Below are 24,772 nucleotides of genomic sequence, written 5' to 3' on the forward strand. Positions count from 1 at the left end.
TTTATTTTGACATAGAGAGCGAGAGACAGCGAGAGAGGGAACACAAGCAAGGGGAATGAGAGAAGGAGAAGCAGGCTTTTCACGGAGCAGGGAGCCCGATGTGGGGCTTGATCCCAGGACCCTGGAATCATGACCTGAGCCGAAGGCAGACGCTTAAAGACTGAGCCACCCAGCACCCTGTTTGCTGATTTTAAAAAGTCAGCTTTGGAACAAGCATTTAGGGAATCTAAGCATATGAAATTCCAGATAATTAAAATTTTGTATTTTATTAAGTTCATAATCACTGGAACATAAAAAATATACACGATTATTAGTAGAAATGAATAAATATGGCGTAGATGTTCCAACTAAGCCCCAGTGTAACTGCAAGAAGCACAAATTATAATAATATTCATATGCTTAAAAGAGCAGCTGGAGTAAGGGTTAACAATAAAAGGGCAGAGTTTCTAGGAGAGCATTCCAGGGTAGGCCCAATTGCCCAGCAACAAAACAAAACAAACAAAAACACCACCACCTGGAGAAAAAAAATTTTTGAAAGCCTCTTCAGCCGGAGAGAGCAAGAAGTGATTATTTCTATGCCTGGAGTGATGAAAGTCAGCCTCCGAGGTCAGCTTCCAGCGTGGTGCCGGAGGACACACTTACAGGGACAGCTGGAAGTCCATCAGGGAAGCTGAAGGTCAACATGGCAGCTCCCAAGTGATGGAAATCAACTTCAACAAGCCTTCAGCTCCCACAACCCTGAGGATCCCAAGGAGATACTTGTATCCTTTTCACCACAGAGCCATAGTTGCCAAGGCAAATAGTAACATTTGCCTGGATGAATTTCTTCCTTCATTCAACCACATGTGGTAAAATCAGATAAAAATAATCCAACATTCATTTTTAAAATGTCTTTGTAGTTTATAGTCTCCTGAAAGAAGCCGTCAGTAAGGCCACTTCTCTCTCAGACATCTTAGAAAGGAAAAAAACCTTACCCTCCCATCGAAACCCCTGCTGCCAGGAAAGGAGCAGAAGGGTACAGACGGTGCACGTGGTGAATAACTGTCTCCAGGTCTTCCGTGTTAGCACAACAGTAAGTCCTTGGTGTCTGTGAGCAGAGACAGGTAAAGTGCAAAATTTTAAATTATGAGGTTCATGATTTGCATAATGCAGAAATGTAAAAAGAGCAAGAAGACAAATATGAGAAAATAAACCTTTGTATATACAATGAGTAAAATAAGCTATCATATTCATATTTTGCAGTATATGCCATTTCAAGTCAACACTCTCTGAGTTGGCACTAACCAAAAGACTTTGGTCATGCAAGGAAGGCTTGACAACACAGGGCAAGACCAACACAAATACCTTAAACGAAACAGAATACACAGTACCATATTCAAATGTGTCTCCAACCCAACAAGGACAGAGTCAATTTAGGAAGAAAAAGTGAAGAATTACACTTTTTTATTGTGTTTTTTTTAATGTTTGTTTGTTTGTTTGTTTGTTTGTTTATTTATTTATTTATTTATGAGAGTCAGAGAGAGAGAGAGAGAGAGGCAGAGGGAGAAGCAGGCTCCCTGCCTAGCAGGGAGCCCGATGTGGGACTCGATCCCAGGACCCTGGGATCATGACCTGAGCCGAAGGCAGACGCTTAACCATCTGAGCTACCCAGGCGCCCCTACACTTTTTTTTTAAATACTTTTTTTTAAAACAACAAAAAAAAATTATGCCTGATGAAGCCGAAGTAATTATTTAAAAAAAATAAGCAAGCAAGCAAACAAAAGAGACTTTACAGTACCACAAAATTTTTAAGTTGTGGCTGGTTTCTAACTGGGGAACTGTTTTCCTTATCCTGAGTGCTGTCCACCAAGGAGGGAGTGTGGTTTTTTGGCACTGCTTTCCCTCTAGATAAGGCAATTTCCAGTTGCATTTACTAATTACATATGTTCTTTTACAATAATATATCCATACAGCCCCAGCTGCACATACAGCCCCAGCTGCACTACACTGCAACACTTAATATTTTAAAATATGTAAAGCTGATTATGCCTCAATACATAATGCATTAAAACAAATGGTTTTCATGTGAACTTCATCAATAAGAGCTCTGTTTCTAGCAGGAAAGCTTCACAAATGCTTTGTTTGAGCTGCGGGAGGAGAGGGCAATCCTCTCTGTAGAATAAATGTGAGAGTGTATACATGAATATGTGTGAGTGTGCATTTGTGAGATAAAATAACCAGAAACTGAATAACACGGAGAGGAATCTGGTTAACACTGCTCTAATAAAAAGAGTGACCTGGACCATCTTGACCTCACTATTCCAATAAACCATGATCTCAATAGTAAGGCCATGTTCACCCACCATTCAGTCACTAATGCGAAGCCTGAGACAACCACAGTTTTTAACGATCCTTCCAATTAAACTCAAGCCTAAAACACTACCCACTGCCAATATCATCTTTTTGAAGTCTGCAAATATGAAACTCTCCAAAAGACAAATGTTAACCTGATAAGATTTACAGTGGCTAAGTTATTAAATAATTAAGTTTGTGTCTACAAAACCCTGAGGAAGATCCCATTATTATATCTATTTTATATAGGAAACTGAATTTAGAGAAGTTAAAAGACTCCTGGCACACCTTACCAGCTAATATGAGACTAATCTGAGATACTTTTAAAAAAATCCTTTGTGATGGGGTGCCTGGGTGGTTCAGTCGGTTAAGCGGCTGCCTTCAGCTCAGGTCATTATCCCAGGGCCCTGGGATCGAGCCCCGCATTGGGCTCCCTGCTCAGCGGAGAGCCTGCTTCTCCCTCTCCCTCTGTCTGCCGCTCTGCCTACTTGTGCTCTCTCTCTATCTCTGTTAAATAAATCAATAAAAATCTTTAAAAAAATAAAAATAAATAAAAATAAAACAAGACTCCCCAAAACCCCCTCTTTAAAAAAAAATCCTTTGTGCTTAAATGCATTTGAAGGGCACAGGGCACAAATTCAATGTAAAATCTAAATGGAATAATATCTAGTACCATGCTCATTCATAGTGACTGCACAATTTGTCACAAGAATTCAGGTGAAGAAATCCTTACATGGTATTTTTATTACATGTGAGTCTATTCACACTGCATGGCTTTAACATTTCTGAATTATTTGTGACAGCCACCACATGTACTCTCGTCACGCAGGCTTGAAGTGAATGCATGCACACACATGGGTACACACGAATATACACACAGAAGTCAGGGTATGAGAAAAATGGCCTGTGGAAAATGATTAAGATCAGGGAATCTCAGTGCCAGGAAGGACCTGGTTCCTTATTTACACATGATGAAACTGAAGTCAGCAAGGTAGAGTAATTTGCCAAAGTCACAAAGTAGCAGAGGCTGGATCACCCGTTTGTAGTAAGTAAATGACTTCTTGTAAAGCACTGGGATACCATGAGGGATTTAGTTAATAAATCAGCATCTGGTACCCTCAGATACAGGAACTGATTTTTTCTGTAAATGTTTTTCTCTGGATGGGTTACATTAATATCAAATCTGACAATACTGGCATGGATCAAAGTTACCAGAACTCTGAAATTCAGCCAATCTAGAGCCTTTCCGGCATGATCCTGCCTCCTGCTAGCTACCCCCTTAGCTTCTGTGATGCCGCTACCCCTTTCTCCTCCTGTTGCTGGCTTTCCACTTCCTGCCTGCTTCCTGTCATTCTCCCCACAACCCCAGTGTGAATACTCATTCCCAAAAGTCTTAGGCCTGCCTCTGCTTCTCTGGTCAATACTTGATTCCTGAGGGTCTTACCTACCTTCCTGGCTTCATCAAACCACCGCTAGGCAACCACCAAACCAACTCTCCACCTTCTCACCTGATCTAGAGCTCCAGATCCAAACTTCCAAGTTCTAGCAGGCAGCTTCACTACTGTGTTCTGTCACTACTTCAAACTTAAAATGCCCCAAAGTAAACTCTTCTCTTTATGAACACTATAATGCTCCTCCTAACTTCCCATTTTTTAAAAAATAAATGACACCTATATTTTCCTAGTTAAAACTGTGGGTGACATTGCCTTCTCCCTTTCCCTTAATCTCATAGCCAATGAAGTGCCAAGTCCTGTAGCTTCTTCCTCAGTGTCTTTTGTGGGAAACACCGGAAATCCCTTCTTTCCACTCTAGTAAAGGCCTGGTATGTTAGATTCTCCTGGAAGAGCCCCTGAAACAGACAGGATGCAAGTGCAAGCGGTTCATTTGGAAGGTGAGACCAGGAAGCACCAGTTGGGGAATGGTGAACTGAGTCAGGGAGGGTAGGAAGTCAATAAAGACTATGGGACCAAGGCAGTTTGTGGCTATGGGTGACAGGGGACCCAATCCTCTTGAGGCACTTTGGGACACCATGTGAGTATGGCTCAAAATTATCCCAAATGAGTGGCGAGACAGCTGGGTTCCACCAGTCCCCTTCAGCCATTGGATGAAGGCTGCTCCTGCAGGATGTTTACTCGCTGGCACTCCTAGTTGGCCCTGAGCACAGGTCCAGCAGGCTCCCGTGGCTAGAGAGGCCCCCGTCAAAGAGATGTGAGCGTTTACAGGTGAAAGCCATTAGGTAGGCGTGCATTGGAATGGTAAGTACCCCAAGGGTAAAGATGTGACAAGTCTATGGCACCAACTGTCTCTGCTACCAGGCCTTTTCATCTCTCACTTAGACAGCTGTAGTAATGACTTAACTAGTTAACTCCCAGCCTTTGCTCATAACCACCCCTACTCGTATCTCCCGCTCACTGGCTGATTAATCTTCCTAAAGAACATTTCTAGCTCTAATCATGACAGTATTTTTGCTTAAAACTCTTCATTAGCTTCCCACTGCTGACTGAATTAAGGACACATTCTTCTGCCAAGTGTTCAAGGCCCTCCACAGTATGTCAAGCAACCTTTCCAGCTCTGGATTTTATCATTTCTTCATAGGTACAGAGTCATGTCAATGAGACACCACTATTGTCTTGTGTGCTGGCCTCATAATATCCTTGCTACCTGTGTGGACACTTCATCTGCCAAGTGTCCTTCACCATCAACTCTGCCTGTTGAAATCATGCCTTGCATAAATATCAGGTAAACAGCCAAGACCAGGCTCCTGGTCTTCATGACACCACAACCTCTCCCAATTCTACCCCTAACTGTCCCAGCAAGTCTGCTCCTGGCCCACATTATCTAGTACCTGTCTATCTACTACGATCCTACCTCTATCTCTGACAGTCAGTAAATACTTGTTGAATTGAACTGAAATACCCAGGACTGAAAAATAAGAAGTCCTGATTAATAACTTCTGATATACAAAACTATGTGGTTATATCACATGACCTCTTGCTACTTAATGGTTCCAACAGGAAATATCATATGCCTTCTTTCTTCACAGGACTTAAGATCACTAAAGAAGGGCTTCATCCAGGATACACAGCAAAGACACTAATGGGGGCCATACACTGAATTCGTAGGCCTGGCAGAAATTTTCTCTAGGTCTAAAAATATAACTAGCAGCTTTTTAGACAAAACATTAGTTAATTCTCAGTTGCTAGGGCTACTAATGCAACCAGCAACTAATCCTATTGCAGTAATTCCTGTCTTTTTCCATGCTTCCGGAACAGAAGTAGAGTAAGCCATATCTAATGAGAAAAGGGATTAAGGAAGACCTTGCAGCATTCAGCTCCATGGTAAAAACTCTTTTACAGTGAGACGAGGATGGGAAAGGTATTCTGGAAAAATGAAGAAAATCTAAAGGACAGATAATCTTCCAGCAGGTGTTTGGGCATAAATATTTTACAAGTTAGAATAATTTGAAAATAATTACAAACCAAGATTGTTCAAATTGTTCAACTGCAGCTATGATCTGAGAGAAACAATAGTAATTTGTTCAATGGCTTTTAGAGGTTCGTTCAAAAAAATCACTAAAGAGAATAATGAAGTAAAATTAATTCTTAATTATTCACACATAACAGATGGGAAAAGAGTAAAGCATATATTTTATATTCATCTGTGGACTACATATAATCTATCCTTCCTAATCCACTTCCAAAAAGTAGACAAACTGAATTCTCCCTAACCTGAAAGAGAATTTTCCTGTCCTGGTTTAGAAGTCATTTGTTTTAAAATGTAAATTTCATTTAAAAAGTGGTTTTGGTTTTTTTTTTTTCAGTCTAGAAACAAATTAAAATGCATCCTGGTTTTTTTGTTTTTGTTTTTTGTTTTAAAGATTTTATGTTTATTTATTTGATGGAGAGAGACACAGCGAGAGAGGGAACACAAGCAGGGGGAGCGGCAGGCAGAGGGAGAAGCAGACTCCCTGCTGAGCAGGGAGCCCAATGCGGTGCTCGATCCCAGGACCCTGGGACCATGACCTGAGCCGAAGGCAGACACTTAACGACTGAGCCACCCAGGCACCCCAAAATGCACCCTGTTAATCAGGTAGCCTGACTCTCCCTAGCTATTCTGGAAGGAGATGAATTTGCTAATCTGCAGTATAAGCCATAATCCAGGACCCTTCTCTGAATGCTGGAGTGGTCTCACATCCAGTGCTGAACTGGGCCTGCTAGGATTTTAGTTTTCCATTCAGCAATATGAAAACTGAAAAAGACACTTCCATGTCTTTTTATAAAATCATTTCAATTCCGGCTGGCTGATGAACTTACAAGTGTAGGTGGTGTGCTACACGAGGGGCAAGTCTTTCGCTAATACCACAAGGGTCTCTGGCTCCATGAGGGTAGTTTGATAGTAATTTTTGCTACAAGTAAAATAATAATAATAATTTCAATTTCACTTTTATTTTATTGTAATGTCTGATAATCATCAGGAGCTTAGAATATTTCATTTTACAGCCTTCCTCTCTCAAGTATTTAAAGACCTGTACTGAAATATTGGATAAGATGCTGCTCAAAGGAACTCTGTGATTCTTGTGTGCACCTAGGCGCCCAGAAGAAGCAATCCTTTCATGAGTACGAATCTTGCTTCTCAGCTGATCTCTGCAGCATGTTTTTGTTGTAGCTGCTGTTTTGTTTTCATTTCACCCACCCCCGGTCTAGTACCTAGTGATCTGCCCAACTTGTTAGAAAAACTGATCTTATTTTTAGAAGATGAGGTCGTTAAATAGGAAGTCAGAGAAAACAAAAGGAGGCACACATAAATCAAACTGGCACTTTAGTGAATAATCATTTTATCTAGGCATTGATAGACAGGTAAAATGACCAAATGTCTCAAAGTGCCCGGAACTTTGATCGTTTCTTAAAATAACCAGCCACAAAACAAAGGGCCCCAAGAAATATCCTGGCCACCTCTGAGGCCAAGATGGCCTAGGTGACCCATTCCCACTCATTTCTACGTGGCTACATGCATATGCACTCATGCTCCACAGTGACACCATGGTTTTGTTAGCAGCTTAGAGCAGACCAGCCAGGTAGACAAGAGTTATCCTTGGTGCAAACGCCTAAGAAGCAAGTCTCCTGCCCCGCCCTGGTGGGGTTTGGGGCCAGAGGTGACTCACCACGGCCAGGGTTCAAAGGGAGGCAGCTACCTCACAGCAGTCTTCAGCCCTGCCTATACTTTAGACTCACTGGGGAGTGTTGAGACAAATCACAGACACTTGGACTCCACCCCAGACCAAATGAATCAGGATCTTGGGGTTGGGGGGCTGGGGGAATGAGGTCCAGGGATCAGTATTTTTAAAGCTTCCCAGAGGATTCTAATGTGCAGCCAGGGCTGAGAACCAACTGCTTGGAGAGTAGAAGAATACAGAAACAGGGTGAGAGCAGAAGAATAAAGAAATAGGGTGAGAGCAGAAGAATAAAGAAATAGGGTGAGAGCGGAGCCAAGAGAGGAGAAGGCTGCAGTGACAAGAATGATAAAAGGATCTAGAGTGACTTGGGAAGAGGGAAATCTAGTGCTATGGGAATTCCTTGCAGCACACAGGGAAGTCCTGCCAAATACTGCATACCTTATAGGATCACCTGGCCCCTATTAAGCATTCAATAAATGGTAGCTAGCTATTAAATTATTATTCCTAGAAATTCTTCAATTATTTAAACATTCTTCCTTATTTGAAAATTGTTTAACTATAGAGAATTGTACAATCTTTTGTGTACCCACCACTTACAAGCCTCAATATTACTGAACTGGACCTAGCAATGTTAGGGAAAAAAACTCTAGAGGATTCAATACATTCATACCCCAATCTGGCTGAGATCAAGCCTTCCTGGGTTGTTCTGATTGGGGTGGAGGAAGGAAGGAGAGGTAATTTTTGGAGCATTTAGGAAAGAGCAGACCTGGATGGGGTGCAATGGTGTTTAGTAGGGAGGTGTCGGGTATGGGAAAGAGAGTGTCTGAAGGTGTGGGTCTGACAAATGAACTGTGTCCTGACTGGCCCTGCCCTCTATATTCCTCCTCTTAGACCATAAGGAAGGTCCTTAATCCCTTCTGAATGCCTACTTCAGAAAATGGAACTCAGGAGGGGAGAGAGCACTACATCCCTCCCATCCCATTAGCTTCCAAAGCTAAGGTGGAAAAGCTCAGTAGGAAACAAGAGCCGATTTCTCTAGATCTGCGTCCTTAGGGAACCATTCATTATCTGATGATGAAGTAGGAACCCTCTTGTTGAAAACTCCTTTGATCTCTAACCCCGGATTTTCAGCCTGACTTGACTTAAAGCCAGTGCTGAAAGGTAAAGACATTCCAACAAACAGCCTGAGTTCCTGCCCTGAGACCACTAATCAGTTTTATGACCTCAGGCATGTCACCCCACTTGTCCAGAGGTGTCCTCATCTAAAAAATGAGCTTTTCAGGATTAGAGGATCCTAAGTGCCAGGCCGGGATGAGATAAGCGCTGATGTCAGAATGTAATAAGTACGCTGCTTCTCTCACCGAGAGAATATTGCTATAGGACACTCTCCGTCTCCTATAGCTAACAGCCCCAGGGAGGGCAATGTGCCGGCTTCTCACTTCCTATTGAACAAGGCTTTTGGCTTTTCCACAATACTGCAATGTGTAATTGGAAATGAGGACAATATGGTAGTGGAAAATTCCTTTCTTATTCTCCTCTGCAGGAGTCATAGTAATCCCTATGAATTCTAAGTATATCACCAACGTACTTCAGCAAAACTTTTCCTTTTGCATTTCTTCCACTCCTAGGAGAACTGCTCACTCTAAATTCCATTTCACCTTTGCTAGTTCTTTTAGGTTAATTTCAGTTAGAAAATGTGCCTTCCTGTTTGATCTTTGCTGATTCATCTTTTGTTCTTTTTTATGCCCACAGGAAGGTCTTACTTACTCTGGGTCTGAGCTACATTAAATCCTTTCTGGAACAAGGTGAGGTATAAATAAAATAAGAGTTCCTCTAGTCTGAAACAGTAATTGTTCACAGCTCTAAGGGCAGAAAGAAGAGGATTATCAAGGGAACTAAATATCAAAGATAGCTCTCATAATCAATATTGGCATCTCATTTTTGTGATCTATTAGGGTACAAGAAGTATATATTAAATTATATTTAATTTACTCCCTTAAATTTCCTTTTTAAAGCAGTTGTTTTCAAGCTTATAATTGTAATTACATTTTGGTCATTTTACATCTTTATTCTTTTTAAAATTAGATTACGTTAGCCTTTGTGATACAGATAATTGCTGGAGGTACTAGTTCATCAGGATCCAACCCAGTGCTCTGTATAAGACTCCGGAGACCAAGCTACTCTTACCCTCTCATTTAGAACTCTAAATTCTTTAATGTAAAATAGAAGTTTTATAAAATAAAAATTTAAAAATGTTTATCTGTATACTATCCCTTTGTAAGAACTCGAGGTATTCTTGGAGATTTTTCAAAAAACCAATTAATGTGATGGGTAAAAGTTACTGGGTTTGTTGCATTCTTTCAAAGTTAACTTCCAATTAACTTCCATTTAACTATGCTAAGGGTAGAAGGTTTTTCAAGCTTCTTGCTCTTCTTTTCTCTCCTCCTTCCTTGTGTTGTGTTTTAAGATTCTAACCATAGACTTCCCCCTTTTGCTGTTCAAGCCGTCCCTGAGCAATCTCAACCACTCCTGAGCTCCAGATTTCACTTTGCACCAACAATCTGTTTCTTTCTGTAGCTTGTACATCTCTCCTGAGGCCCAGTCTTCGATGCCCAACTGTTTATTAGAAATTTCCACCTGGATGATCTCAAAGCACTCGAAATCTCTAAAACTGAAATTTTTTTTCACCAAAAAAATCTTCAAAATCCGGCCCAACCCCTCTAGAAAAATCTCTGTCACTTCCTGAACGAGAGGGAGTATAACATAATGGTCAAGACCATAAGCACACAGTCAGACTACATGGGTTTGAATCCTGGGTCTGAATTTCCTGGCTAGGGTGTGTTCTTTTTTTTTTTTTTTTTATTCTTTTATTTTGTGGCTAGGGCATGTTCTTAACCTACTTGTGCCTCACTTTCTTCAGCTGGTAAATGGGGGTGATGATGGCTATGCTTAACTAAATCATTGTGTTGTTACTATTGTTGAACATTAAATACAAAAAGACATAACTGATGTATCCTAAGGACTCAGTAAACATTCAATAAAATCATCTCTTACATATCTCACTCTTTATGCTGAGAAAGCCTCTCTATTCCCTCTTTTGCTTCAATACCACAGCCTTCAAGATCCAACTGAAACTCACCTCCACTATGATTTTCTTGCACCTCCCCCAAGCAGTTCGTTATGCCCTCTCTTTAGGCTCAACAATCTTTATACATCCTCTTACAATTACATTTAGCACACTGTATTGCATATATTTTCAAATATCCAAACTCTGTCCTACAACTTAGTGAAAGCTCCTAAAGGTTAAGGTTGCATCTAGTATCGTGTACACTCCTCACCATATTGTCTTGTCTAGTGTCTAATTTAATAGGCATACAAAACAGCTTTGCTGAATGAACAAATCTTTGTCTCTCACTTTATGAAACCTAATGGACTTTACTTTGCAACACATTATTTTCTTGAGAGCCTCAGACCATGCCCTTCCCATTTTTGTATCCTGGAAGCACCTAGAAGGAGACACAGCAGACAAGAGCTGCTGAGAAATGATTTCGTGGGTCTAGGGTCACAGTGACAAATTCAAATCTTCCCCTTTAAGAGTACCTGCCATTGGGCGCCTGGGTGGCTCAGTCGTTAAGCTGTCTGCCTTCGGCTCAGGTTATGATCCCAGGGTCCTGGGATCGAGTCCCACATCAGGCTCCCTGCTCAGCAGGAGACCTGCTTCTCCCTCTCCCACTCCCCCTGCTTGTGTTCCTGCTCTCGCTGTGTCTCTCTCTGTCAAATAAATAAATAAATTCTTAAAAAAAAAAAAAAGAGTACCTGCCATTTGTCTACAAGATTTCTAAAGGGCTGGACTAAATAAGGAAATGTGAACCTTCACATCAAACTATTTATTGTGAAGTGCTTGAGAAAGAACATAAACATTTTATAACTTTAGTTTTTGAAATCATATTGATCTTGATTCCCTCCAGGACCCAAGTCCCTGGTAAAGCAAAGTGCAAGAGCCCTTTTCCCCCCAAGTTTTCATAAAGTACTGACATTAGCAACATGATTACACATTTTTATTTCCAGCATGACTTAATTATTTATAGTCTTAATATCATTCTCTATTAATGACTCAAAAAAAAAAAGTTTCTTTCAATTCTGGTAGAATTGTCTTTGACCTGTTGGAGTGGTAAGGGATTAACAGTTGAAAATCTTCAAAAAAGTTTCAGTCAATATGAGTTCTCACTCCAACTCACAGGTTTAACATCAGATAGAATGATGATTTTCTAAGAGGTGGGAGAACCTCTAGCAAAAACTTAATGGGTTAGAGCAAAAAAAACCTGAGTAAATAAAATGATTTAAATAATATTTCCTCTATGTAAACTTTGGCTGGCAAATAGGCATATAACATACAGTCAATCCATTTCATGACAAAAGTAAATTTCTTAAGTGAAAAAAAAGTATCACCATATTGGTTGATTTGTTTTGTGTCAGGTAATTTTTAAAGAAAATGTGTTTTATATTAAAAATAATGTAGATTAATATCTACTGATGTTAAAATACAGTAAGTATAAAAGTTATAAAATAGAACTTTAGCTTCTATAAAAATAGAAATACATTACATATATTTTACTTATGATGGACAATTTGGATATACATAGGCTAAGGGAATTCCCCTTGTATAATTACGAGTCTTATAAATTTCCTTTTCTTGTTGCTTATCTGTATTTTTCCACAGTGAACTTGTATTGTACACAGTTATTTTAAATAAAGAAGGATGTGCTTTTCATTATAAAACTAGAAATCATTCTTTTAAAAATTAAGCTGTTGTCATTAATTTAAATTTACTTACCAAGAGATTCTCCCCTGCCACTCCTCTGTTGTTAAAAACCACACATCTAAAAACCAGGAAAGTAATGTTTGTTATTTTTACACATGATTCTTGCTCACAATATAATACATATTAAAATCATCCTAGTGGCACTGTTTTAGGGTATTAAAAGATTTTTTAAAAATCTATTCCACAGACATGAGAATGTGTGACAACTTCACCTAAATGCATTAAAATATATTTCCACTTCTCTAACTTCAATATGTGAGTTCAAATCAGAAAACTGTATATTGAAGTGATGTTAAATTTTCCTATGAAAAGCAGAATTTTTACAACTTCTTCCTATGCATATGTGTAGGCCTCCAATAAATGCTATTAAAACAATTCTAAATACAAGTCAAATTTATTTATTTATTTATTTATTTAGTTTTTATTTATTTAAATAATCTCTACATCCAACATGGGACTCGAACTCAGGACCCCAAGCTCAAGTCACACGCTCCCCTCACTGAGCCAGCCAGATGCCCCAGTACAACCCAAATTTAAAAGTTTTTGCCTCAAACTAAAAAAAAAAAAGTCCTCTACCTATCCTATTTGTTTTTTTTTAACTTTTTTATTTATTTATTCATGAGAGACAGAGAGAGAGAGAGAGAGAGAGAGGCAGAGGGAGAAGCAGGCTCCCAAGGAGCAGGGAGCCTGATGCAGGACTCGATCCCAGGACCCCGGGATCATGACCCGAGCCGAAGGCAGACGCTCAACCATCTGAGCCACCCAGGCACCCTCTACCTATCCTCTTTGTAACATTAAGTATCTATTCCTATTCTAAGAAATAGCTATTATTCCCTCAAGACTTGACAGACACAGAGACTGGAATTTTACCTGAGGTGAAAACATTACCACAGGCAGAGCTGCAAGGAACCTGGCATCTGAGCTGGTAGGAAGGGCCCCCACTATGCTACTGCTTGGTGTTCAGTTGACCTCGGGGAATAAAGACAAATTGTGTTCCCTATAATCTTGTTTGTCTCTCCTGGATCATGGTCATATGCAAAGGGCTTAGAGCAGTGTCGGGTCATGGTAAATACAGGAAAGTTAGCTATTAATAGCAATGGTAATTGTAGTGACATGGTAGCTTCAAGAAGTCATTCTGCATTTAAATTATTTAATTCTCATTTAACTTTCAGTCAGCCAGAACCTCAGATGTATTTTTTGCCATCCTCAAACCAAATCCTGACTCGTGTCTACAGGATTCTCTTTGATTGAGTGAATCTATATTAACGTTGATTAAAATTCATTTTGTTTTTGTCTGTATACTTATCCAATCAATCAAGGCCACTTAAGGTTCTAATTCCCTTCTTTCAGGGTGTTGCTGATCACTGTGGGTTCTGACTGCCTCACACAACATTCACAACTAACTCTTATGGTAGGGGGAGGGGTCAGATCTCAATGTGGTATTCAGGATATGTTTCTGCAAAGGAATTCTTTCTTTCTTTCTTTCTTTTTTAAAGATTTTATTTATTTTTTGACAGAGAGGGACAGGGAGAGAGGGAACACAAGCAGGGGGAGTGGGAGAGGGAGAAGCAGGCTTCCACCAAGCAGGGAGCCTGATGCGGGGCTTCATCCCAGGACCCTGGGATCATGACCTGAGCCGAAGGCAGACGCTTAACGACTGAGCCACCCAGGCGTCCCAGGAATTCTTTCTTTCAGCTGAAAGTTCATATAAAGAATTTTATTAGGCCCAAATGAAAAAAAAGGAAATGTTTAAAATATCAGGAATCAAGGGCGTCTGAGGAGGAAATGTACTGACCTCTCCACAGCCTTTGTTCCTAACAATTTTCAGTCAGTAGCCGTCATCACTGCATATACTCCTCGCCTTGGAAATTGGGCAGAGAGATAAGGAAGACTGGAGAAAAGCAGCTACAGAGGAAGGCAGAATGATGGCTGCCATTCTGTCTCTCTCTCCCACTCCAGTTGGTGACAAGTAACCTGCTTTTTCTTTCATCTAACCCCTTTTCTGCCCTGACAGTCATCAGGGAACACTACATATAAAGCTAAAAGAGCTGGTTGTACAAAAACTACTATTACTAAGACATTTGATAAGCCTCTGTTAACTTTGTAATATCTCTCTCCAAATAATTTTTACAATTTCTCCCAAATTTTTTGATCTGTGATTTTGTTTTATTATTTAATTTATTCATTCATTCATTCATTTATTTTAAAGATTTTATTTATTTATTTATTTATTTTTTAAAGATTTTATTTATTTATTTGAGAGAGCAAGAATGAGAGAGAGAGAGAGAGAGAGAGAGAGAGCACATGAGCGGGGGGAGGGTCAGAGGGAGAAGCAGACTCCCTACTGAGCAGGGAGCCTGATGCGGGACTCGATCCTGGGACTCCAGGATCATGACCTGAGCCGAAGGCAGTCGCTTAACCAACTGAGCCACCCAGGCGCCCAAGATTTTATTTATTTATTTGACAGAGAGAGACACAGCAAGAGAGGGGACACAAGCAGGGGGAGTGGCAGAGGGAGAAGCAGGCTTCCCACCAAGCAGGGAGCACGATGTGGAGCTCGATCCCAGGACCCCGGGATCATGACCTGAGCCGAAGGCAGACGCTTAACAACTGAGCCACCCAGGCGCCCCTGTGATTTTGTTTTTAATTATCTTAAGCCTTATCACATAATTTACAAATTTGTGCTGCTGATATACCTCCTCACTTTAACCCTTCTAAGGAGTTGGCAAAAGCACCATGACCAATCATACAGATAAGGTAATTCCACAGTTATGTTTTTGAATAGCTGTTTAGAAGACAATCCTGAATTATAACTTGGTCTGACTTACTAAAAAAATTCACAAGCCAAGTCGGCTGCTATATTGTCACACTGAATCTTAAAAGCATCTGACATTACAGATTATCTATAAAATGTGACAAGTGTTAAATATCCTTTTTTTGATATTATACATAAACCACACTAAAATGCCTTTCATTAAGCAAAAGGCAACATTTAAATGCAGGGAATTTTAATTAAGTCGTCATAGTTAAGACCAAAAAGATAAAGTGGACATTGCCAACTGAACTTCAGCCTTTGCCTTTAACAGGCTAACGAACACAACTTGAAACATAGCTGAGTCTTGCTGTTCTATGAGACGGTGAAGGGATTTCCTTAGTATTTAAATACATACATTATTATAACCAGTTACATAAATCTAAATATAAAACCAATCTCCTATAAGTTAGGAGATGGCATTTACCATCTCTGTGAAAAGCTGAACATTACTAATCAACTCCAATCATATTTTTAGAAGGGGAAAACATGACAGCACTTGCTGAACCAGAATTACTATGAAAGTTCAAAAAGCTGATCCTATTCATTTAATCATGAGCCCATCTTATTTAAATCAGGACTGTCCAAAAGAAATATTCTATCATCCATTCATGATCTGGATTCTGGTATATGAGATCAATTTAAAGATGGTACACATACAAAAATCATAAGACATTTTTGTTTTGTAATAAGTAAGGCAATGGCCAACTATTACTCCTTATTAGCTTTTTAAAAAAAGATTTTATTTATTTATTTGACAGAGAGAGAGAGAGACAGTGAGAGAGGGAACACAAGCAGGGGGAGTGGGAGAGGGAGAAGCAGGCTTCTCTCGCCAAGCAGGGAGCCCGAGGGAGAAGCAGGCTTCCCGCCAAGCAAGGAGCCGGATGCGGGGCTCGATCCCAGGACCCTGGAATCAGGGCCTGAGCCAAAGGCAGACACTTAATCAACTGAGCCACCCAGGCATCCCTCCTTAGTAGCTTTTTTGAGATAAGCTATCAAGTCTGCTCTTTTCCTTGTCTCCTTAATGCCAGCAAAGATCATTTTTTTTGTTTTGTTTTGTCCCAGGGATGTACTTCTTGGGATTCTCCAAGAATGTTGTTCTTATTGGCATCCATGTAAGAAAATCTAGGGGCCTGATGCCCAAATAAACCATGCAGATTTGGCCCAGTCTTGTGCTTGCCCCCCTCTTCCATGGTATGACACTGGGTACATTTCTGAACAAAAGACTTACCTTTCTCAATATCACCCATTTTTTTTTTCATTTTTAAAAATATTTATTTATTTATTTGAGAGAGAGAGAGAGAGAGAGCGCATGAGCACGGGGTGGGGCAGAGGGAGAAGGAGAAGGAGAGGGAAAGAATCCTAAGCAGACTCCCTGCTGAGTGCAGAGCCTAATGTGGGGCTTGATATCAAGACCCTGGGATCATGGCCTGAGCTGAAATCATGAGTCGAACACTTAACCAACTGAGCCACCAGGCGCCCCTACATCATCCATTTTTTAAATTACTCTTTTGTCATGCACAAAACAAAGGTGTCCACTCACAAGGTCTATGTCCCACTCTCTAAACTCTCCCAAATAATTTTAAAAGTTACAAATATGAGGAAAATTATTCTGCAAAAGTTATTTTTCCTATGTATTTTAGCTATGTTTTTTAAAAGGTTTTATTTATTTATTTGAGAGAGAGAATGAGAGAGAGAGAGAGCATGAGGGGGGAAGGGTCAGAGGGAGAAGCAGACTCCCTGCTGAGCAGGGAGCATGATGTGGGACTCAGGATCATGACCTGAGCCGAAGGCAGTTGCTTAACCCACTGAGCCACCCAAGCGCCCCATATTTTAGCTATTTAAATGTTCTTCTCAAAACAGGGAAATATAATTAAAGAAATACCAAATAAAGAATAAATCTGGTATTAAGAACTCTCTGTGACAACAGAACATGTTAACCAGGAAAGCAGGTAAGTCTTTTTTAAGGAAGGTTAAATAAAGGGTATAGAGCTACTGTAGCACAGGATTTCTCAACCTTTAGCACTGTGGACATTTTGGACTAAGTAACAGGAGTGGCTGTCTATAGCCTCCTTGATTGAAAACCTCTGTTACAGTGAGATGGACCAGATAGCCTTGAATCTGCTTAAGCCCCGTGATCTGCCAGAATAAAAGAATTTTATCAGATGACCTTAAATATTTTCTAGTTCTAAGATTCCACAAGTCTTTGAACCTAGGAACAGAAATAATAATCAGAGGGTGGAGTAAGAAGAACATTCATACATTACTATGCTGATTTCAGATAATAATAACAACAACAGATAACCTTGATTATTGTTTGCTATGTGCCAGATCATATTCTAGGCACTTTACATAAATATTAATATTGGAATAACTCATTCATTCAAAAATTTGTTAAACAGACTACTGAACTGAAGATTGAGTTAAAGCTTGTAGGAGAAAAATGAAATATAAATATAAGGTTCTTGGCCTCAAAGAGAGTATAATCTAATTAGGTTGAAAAGAAATGCATCATGTTTTTGGTTGAGTGACTACAATAAATGTAATATAATAAGGCAGTGTACAATTTAATGTCCAATGAATGGTGTAGATAATAAAGCCTTGTGAGGTCACGTTGGGCAAAACTGATTAGGAAAGAATTCATGGCAAAACCCAGATAGGTATTATGCTGAGACTTGGAAAATGGTAAAGATTTCAGAAGAAGGAAAGTGTGGGATATAATATGGGTTGGAAGGAGAAATGTAAACAGAGATGTAAAGTAGGAATGTATAAAATTTTCTAAAGGATGAAATAATAGATCATTTTAGCAGAAACATGGCTACACAGAGTATAATGATAGAAAATAAGGATGGAAAAAACAGGTTAGGACCAAAATAGGCATAGGGTTCTGAATGCCAGGTTAAGAAAAGATGACAAGGAGTTATACTTCCAGAAATGTCAGAGTAGATCCTGTTAGGCCAATCCTTCCAAAGAATAGTATCTATAAAGTCTTGATAAATTTTAAAGGCAATGGAGAATGACCAAAGCAGGTAGAAACTAAATGAGAGTTGACACTTGGAAGAAAAAAATGGCACTGGGGGAGCTTCTCCTCTTTTTATAGCTTTTTGCCTGAGGGGAGGCACCAGTTGGTATTATTCAATGATGGATAAATGTCAGATAGAAATGCTATTTCATGGGCTTGAGAAACCAGAAAACAGAGTTTGGTACAATTATAGCAGCTAGAAAATAAAGGAAATTTTCAGAAAAGAGACACAGATGGAGTCCTAAATTCTGGGTAAAAACTGAGCCCACAGTTCTGGCTAAACTTTCATCTATACAGATATGAGGCTCCAAGCAGTCAAATTAAGGATAAAAAACTGAAGAGATTTCAGCTGTTGTCTACCACAGAGGAGACAAGAGTTTGAAGTTTGAGTTTAGGCAAATTATCTGTCTGATAAGACAAACAAACAAAAATCAATTTTCTTTGGAAAAATATAACAGAATCTAAAGTCTCTACAGTGGATCATTCAAAATGTCTAGAGTATAATCCAAAATTACTCGATCACAAAGAAACAGGAATACATGCCAATACTCAAAAGATAAGATAGTCAATGTAACTGACCCTGAGATGTCCACATGTTAGAATTAGTAGATAAGGATTTAAAGTAGCTATTATAACTATGCTAAAGGACATAAAGGAAAATAAGCTTGTAATGAATTTAAAAAATAGGAAATCTCAACAGAGGAATAAACCCTCTAAAAATGGAAATTCTAGGTCAGAAAAATACAATATATGAATAAAAAATTCAATTGACTTGCAAATTACAGTTCCAATATAAAGATGAAAGAGAAATAAGGATCGAAAAAAATTGAATAGAACCTCAGTGTTTTTGTGGTACATTATCAAAAGATCTAACACATATGTATGTAATTGCGGTCCCAGAGGAGAAGAAAGAATGGAGCAGGAAAATATTTGAATAAATAATAGCAAAAATTTTTCCAAGTTTGATAAAAAGACAAAAAACTCAGAGTCTCAAAAAGAGAAAGAGAAGTGGTAGAATAAAGGAACAACAACAATAACAACAACAACAACAAAACCAGAAGGCAAACACAAAAATGGTTAACCTATATCCACCATATCAACAGTTACATTAAATGTAAATGGGTTAAAAATCTAATTAAAATAAAATTGTCAGACTGGATAAAAAAGCAAGACCCAACGATGTGCTATCTATAAGCAATACACTTTAAATATAAAGACACAGATACTTTGAAAGTTAAAGTACAAAAAAAATCATGTAAACAGTAAGTATAAGAAGGCTAGAGTGGCTACAGTAATATCAGATAGACATCACAACCAGAGATAAAGAAAGACATTTCATAATGGTAAAAGAGTTAAATCATAGGAAGACTAAAACCACAAATATATATAAGACTAATAACAGAGCTTCCAAATACATGAAGCACAAATTCACAGAATTAATGGAGAAATAGAAAATCCACAATCATAGTTGATTTCAACATCCTTCTATCAATAAAACAAAGTTAGTAAAGATATAAACAGTCTGATTAACACTGTAACTACCCTACCCTAATTTACATTTATACAACACTACATCCAATAGCATAATACATATTCTTTTTAAAAAATTATAATACTTGAACATTTCCAAACTCACTAATGTCATAAAGATATTAAAACAGATTAATATAACTCATGTACCTTTTTCTAGAATGTAAAGCATCAGAAATCAAACACAATAATTAACAAGACTATATTATTGACTGTATTACACACACCACTCCTGATTATCACATAGTAATGGAGAACAGTGAAACTTAATTCATAATTCAAGAACCTCATTCTCTTGTTTCAACTCTTTCCCTACAAAATCTATTCCCTGAGTGTGAAACATAACTTGTGTGCCTGGCATGTCTTGAATTTCTCTGATGAAAGAGTCCTATGATGCTACAGGTCTACATTATTCTGACAGACAATAATCAGGAGCTAGTTTTCCCAAGCCAAGAGTCTGAGACACTGAGTAAAGAAGAGTTCTGAAGGATGATCAACATTTCAAAGAACCTAAAAAAAAAAAAAAAATCATACATTTATCTGTAACAAGGCTGTACAGTTGAATCTTAACCTTGTCACACATTAACTGTCTAACTTTGGTGAAATTATGAACACTGTAGTTTTGTTTTTGGTTGGTAAAATGGGGATAATAATATATCTCTTGGAATTAGGTACATATTAAATAAGACAACCTAAGTATAGCACCTGGTATGGGGCCTATCATGTGGCAAGTACTACACAAAGCTAAATTTAATTATAGTAAACCAAAATGGCAATTCTGGTTATCTCTTGCTGATCATAAGTTCTGAATGGCCCTATGAATTAAAAAAAAAAAATCAACAAATTAATATTTATGCAATTCATTTTTTTTAGGCATAATATTTTAAAACCAGTAGCCACAGAAGAAAAAAGAGTTAAAGTATCTCTCATGTGAAGAAGCTGAAAACCTTATAAAACTAGTGCTAAGTTCTCTTTCAGGAATCTCCTTATAACATTTTATTAGAATCTTTTTTTTTTCCCATTTAGCTCTCCCATTTTCTCTAACATATGAATATATGTCGCTTTCTGATGTTCTCAGATTTTATCTAACTCATTGAATTCTGGCTGGGTCTCTTTGGTATTTCTGTAGATCTGTCAACTAAAGAACCAGTTGAACTAGCTTACAGAAAACCCCACTTAATAAAAAGTATTCTACACTGGGGCGCCTGGGTGGCTCAGTCATTAGGTGTCTGCCTTCAGCTCAGGTCATGATTCCAGGGTCCTGGGATTGAGCCCAGCGTCAGGATCCCTGCTCAGCGGGAAGCCTGCTTCTCCCTCTCCCACTCCCCTTGCTTGTGTTCCTTCTCTCGCTGTGTCTCTCTCTGTGAAATAAATAAATAAAATCTTTAAAAAAAAAGTATTCCACATTAATAGTATGAACTAATAGGAATTATTCCAGTGTCACAGATTACTGCTGGCAAGTTTATGAGCTAAAACTGAGTCAGAAACATGTATGTGTTCTAGGATATAGGTTCCAGTGGCCCTCCACCTTAGCAAGGCATTACCTTCTCCCTGTACCACTCATTGGCTAGCCAGGCACTCTGCTCTCTCTGGGCCCTCCTGGGATGGTTTCTTGCCTGGTAATAGGGACTAGGCAGTAAGTACGTCCTTTCTATCTGACCAGACCAAAAGAGTGTGACTCTTCCCTACGCCAAAGACATGATTTGCTCCTTTAAGATTCACAGCTAGTACTTTTTTTTAAAGGATTTTCACGTGTTTTTTTTTTAAAGATTTATTTATTTATTTTGAGAGACTGAGAATGAGAGAGAGAGAGAGAGAGAGAGAGAGAGAGAGCACATGAGAGGGGGGAGGGTCGGAGGGAGAAGCAGACTCCCCGCCAAGCAGGGAGCCCGATGCGGGACTGGATCCCGGGACTCCAGGATCATGACCTAAGCCGAAGGCAGTCGCTTAACCGACTGAGCCACCCAGGCGCCCTACAGCTAGTACTTTTTAAAATGTTCATTGGAGGGGTGCCTGGGTGGCTCAGTCGTTAAGCGTCTGCCTTTGGCTCAGGTCATGATCCCGGAGTCCTCGGATCGAGCCCTGCATCGGGCTCTCTGCTCCGCGGGAGGCCTGCTTCTCCCTCTCCCACTCCCCCTGCTTGTGTTCCCTCTCTCACTTTGTCTCTCTTTGTCAAATAAATAAATAAATAATCTTAAAAAAATAAAAATAAAATAAAATGTTCATTGGAGGACAACTTTCTTCATATATATATATATATATGTATGTATATATATATATATATATATACCTAATCCTTGCAGTCCTATGAGGTATAGTGATCTTTACAGAGGAGAAAACAGAGGTACAGAGTGACTGAATAATTTGTCTGTGGATACACAGAAGTGTATAACAGAGTTGGGACTTCAATCCAAGCAGACCTGACTCAATAATCCACTTTACCACCTCACTCTGTGGCCCTGGGCTATCTAAGCTAGTAACATTAACGTGTCTTTTTCCAAAGAAGATGAGTGCTCTGAATACAGAGTGCTCTCTGAGTGCATGTCAGCTAAGAAAAAAAAAAAGGCTCTGTCTCTGAAACTTTGTTAATTGAGGTATCATTTTATCATGGAATGTCTAACAATTAGTTCCCTAGGGAATGAGACCACTTGTTGGTATCCACCATAACTTTTTTTCAGAAATACCATTAAATAAGCTGAGCTCTTCACCCAGTGCTTCCTAATATGCATCATGTCATCTAGCCAGTCTCATGAATAATCAGTTAACTGAACTCATTCTCAAACCTTTTAAAAGCCAAATTGTTTTAACAACAATAAAAAAATGATTAAAAAAATACTTTTAGATAAACACATCCTAGTGTTAATTTAAAGTGACTTCTTACCTAAAATACAGCTTTTAGACTAGGGTGTGGTCAGAACTCACCCTTTTGTTTCCCTGCCTTCCCTTCCTTCCTCCCTCAGGAAAAGTGCGTAGGTGACCTCCTAGTGCCCTTCTGATACTGCAGGAAAAGCTAAGCGTCACCTAAAGCTTCGTATCTACTGGTGATATCTGCCCTAAATCCAAAATGCACAGGTCCAGACTCCAAACTGGAATGTAAAACAACACTGAAAACTTCTTTCAAATCATCTCCCACTTCTAGTTTCTTTCCAATATGTAAATGCAGGACAATGGCAACCTTGCTACCAATAAATAGGTGGGCTCTGCAGCGAAACATAGAAAATCTGAGTCCTGTCAAACCACATTTAAAAGTCCGTGCTTTCTGTAAGTGTTTTTTTTTTTTATTTTTTTATTGTTATGTTAATCACCATATATTACATCATTAGTTCTTGATGTAGTGTTCCATGATTCATTGTTTGTGCAGAACACACAGTGCTCCACGCAGAATGTGCCCTCTTTAATACCCATCACCAGGCTAACCCATCCCCCCACCCCCTCCCACTGTAAGTGGTTTTAAAAATGTTGCAAGAGGGAAATTTCTTGAAGCAAACACCTACAACCTTGAAAAATCCCTCCATTCGTCCTTCCGTTCTTTTCTGACCCCTCGCCTGTTTCCCTCCTTCCTCAGTCAAACTCACAGAATGTGGGATCCACTCTTGGTCTAGTCTCCTGAGGTCACTGTAGCCCTCAGGAGTTGGGCTTCCTTCCTCATTGCCCTGCCGAATCTTTTTTTTTTTTAAGATTTTTTATTTATTTATTTGAGAGAAAGAATGAGAGAGAGAGCACATGAGAGGGGGGAGGGTCCGAGGGAGAAGCAGACCCCCCGCTGAGCAGGGAGCCCGATGCGGGACTCGATCCCGGGACTCCAGGATCATGACCTGAGCCGAAGGCAGTCGCCCAACCAACTGAGCCACCCAGGCGCCCTGCCCTGCTGAATCTTCTCCAATTTTGTTTTATCTGTCCTCATTTTCCTTGCCCTTTCACTTGCCTCTGGCACTGCTGACCTGTTCCTTCCCTCCATAAAATGTCTCATTTGGTGTCTGATATTCCAGAATCCTGGCACTTGCAACACTGACCACTCAGTGCTAGAGACTGCCAGTTATCTCCCAGTATCCATCCTCCTCTTCTTTGTCACAGAATCTCCCAATTTCACTTGAGTACATGGATGCCCAAAATAAAGTTTGCACTTTCAAGCCTCCCTTGAGGCTGAGGAAGAGCAGGTCCATATGATAGAAGCAAAAGTGGTGTGCACAGCTGCTGGAAAGCACCCTTAAAGAAAGTGAATTCTCCAGTCTTTTTTCTCCTTCTTGGATGTTGGAATGGAGAGGTGATAGCTGGAGCTAGAGCAGCCATGGGTTATGATGTAACCCTTCCTGATACTATAGAGCCCTGGTGTAACTTCTTTTTTAAAGTCACTGTTATTTTGAGTTTTCTGTTACTTGTAGCTAGTCCTGGTTCTCTCTAATGCATTTCTTCCCTACTACTGCATACTCTTCGTCACTTCAGCTAAACTGTATGCTCTTTGGGAATATAGGTTCTGATAAAAATACTTAATGACTGACCTAGATTTCAATGGACTTATTATTACATAATTCTGGATGGTTCACTCTTTTTAATACGAGTTGGGGGTGGAACAAAATAGGAGATGAAGGCTCTCAATAAAAGAGGTCAAAGTAGAAGATGATTTGGATGTTCTCAGAGTCAGTTTTCTCCCTCTTTTTAATTTTTTTTTAAAGATTTTTATTTATTTATTTGAGAGAGAGAATGAGAGAGAGAGAGAGTACATAAGAGGGGAGAGCGGGAGAGGGAGAAGCGGACTCCCCACTGAGCAGGGAGCCCAATGAGGGACTCGATCCCGGGACTCCAGGATCATGATCTGAGCTGAAGGCAGTTGCTTAACCAACTGAGCCCACTCAGGCGCCCATCCCTCTTTTTAGTTGTAATGCTAAAAATTAATTCAGACAATGGGGAAAAGATTTAAGAAAACAGATAATATTCAGGTACATAAAATAATGTCTATTAGGCTGTGTTACCAAATAGAGATTTAAAAAAAAAATCTTGAATGAATGGATAAGATTTCTAACTACTTTATCAATCATACGGGTGTAACTTTTTCTCCAGTCCTCTGATTTCTGTGAGGGAAGC

At 39.4% G+C, this 24,772-nt stretch overlaps 1 protein-coding gene, 1 non-coding gene and 1 pseudogene across 2 annotated transcripts in view; 1 reads left to right on the top strand and 2 right to left on the bottom strand.

Annotated features, from left to right (window-relative positions):
- The window catches only part of ABHD3 (abhydrolase domain containing 3, phospholipase), a 41,434-nt gene that overhangs the window by 11,236 nt on the left and 5,426 nt on the right, over positions 1-24,772 (bottom strand). Inside the window, exons 4-5 of the mRNA XM_027576778.1 lie at positions 12,339-12,384; positions 975-1,087 (exon numbers count right to left, since the gene is read on the bottom strand). Coding sequence (XP_027432579.1) covers positions 975-1,087; positions 12,339-12,384 — 159 coding nt within the window. The remainder of the gene's footprint in view (positions 1-974; positions 1,088-12,338; positions 12,385-24,772) is intronic.
- On the top strand, positions 6,592-6,744 carry LOC113913403. The gene has a single exon (XR_003517190.1). It is a non-coding gene; the product is annotated as a small nucleolar RNA SNORA62/SNORA6 family (small nucleolar RNA).
- On the bottom strand, positions 15,591-16,388 carry LOC113912985 (annotated as a pseudogene).

This window comes from Zalophus californianus, chromosome 14 (assembly GCF_009762305.2).
Source record: "Zalophus californianus isolate mZalCal1 chromosome 14, mZalCal1.pri.v2, whole genome shotgun sequence".
In the NCBI taxonomy this organism is placed as follows: Eukaryota; Metazoa; Chordata; class Mammalia; order Carnivora; family Otariidae; genus Zalophus; species Zalophus californianus.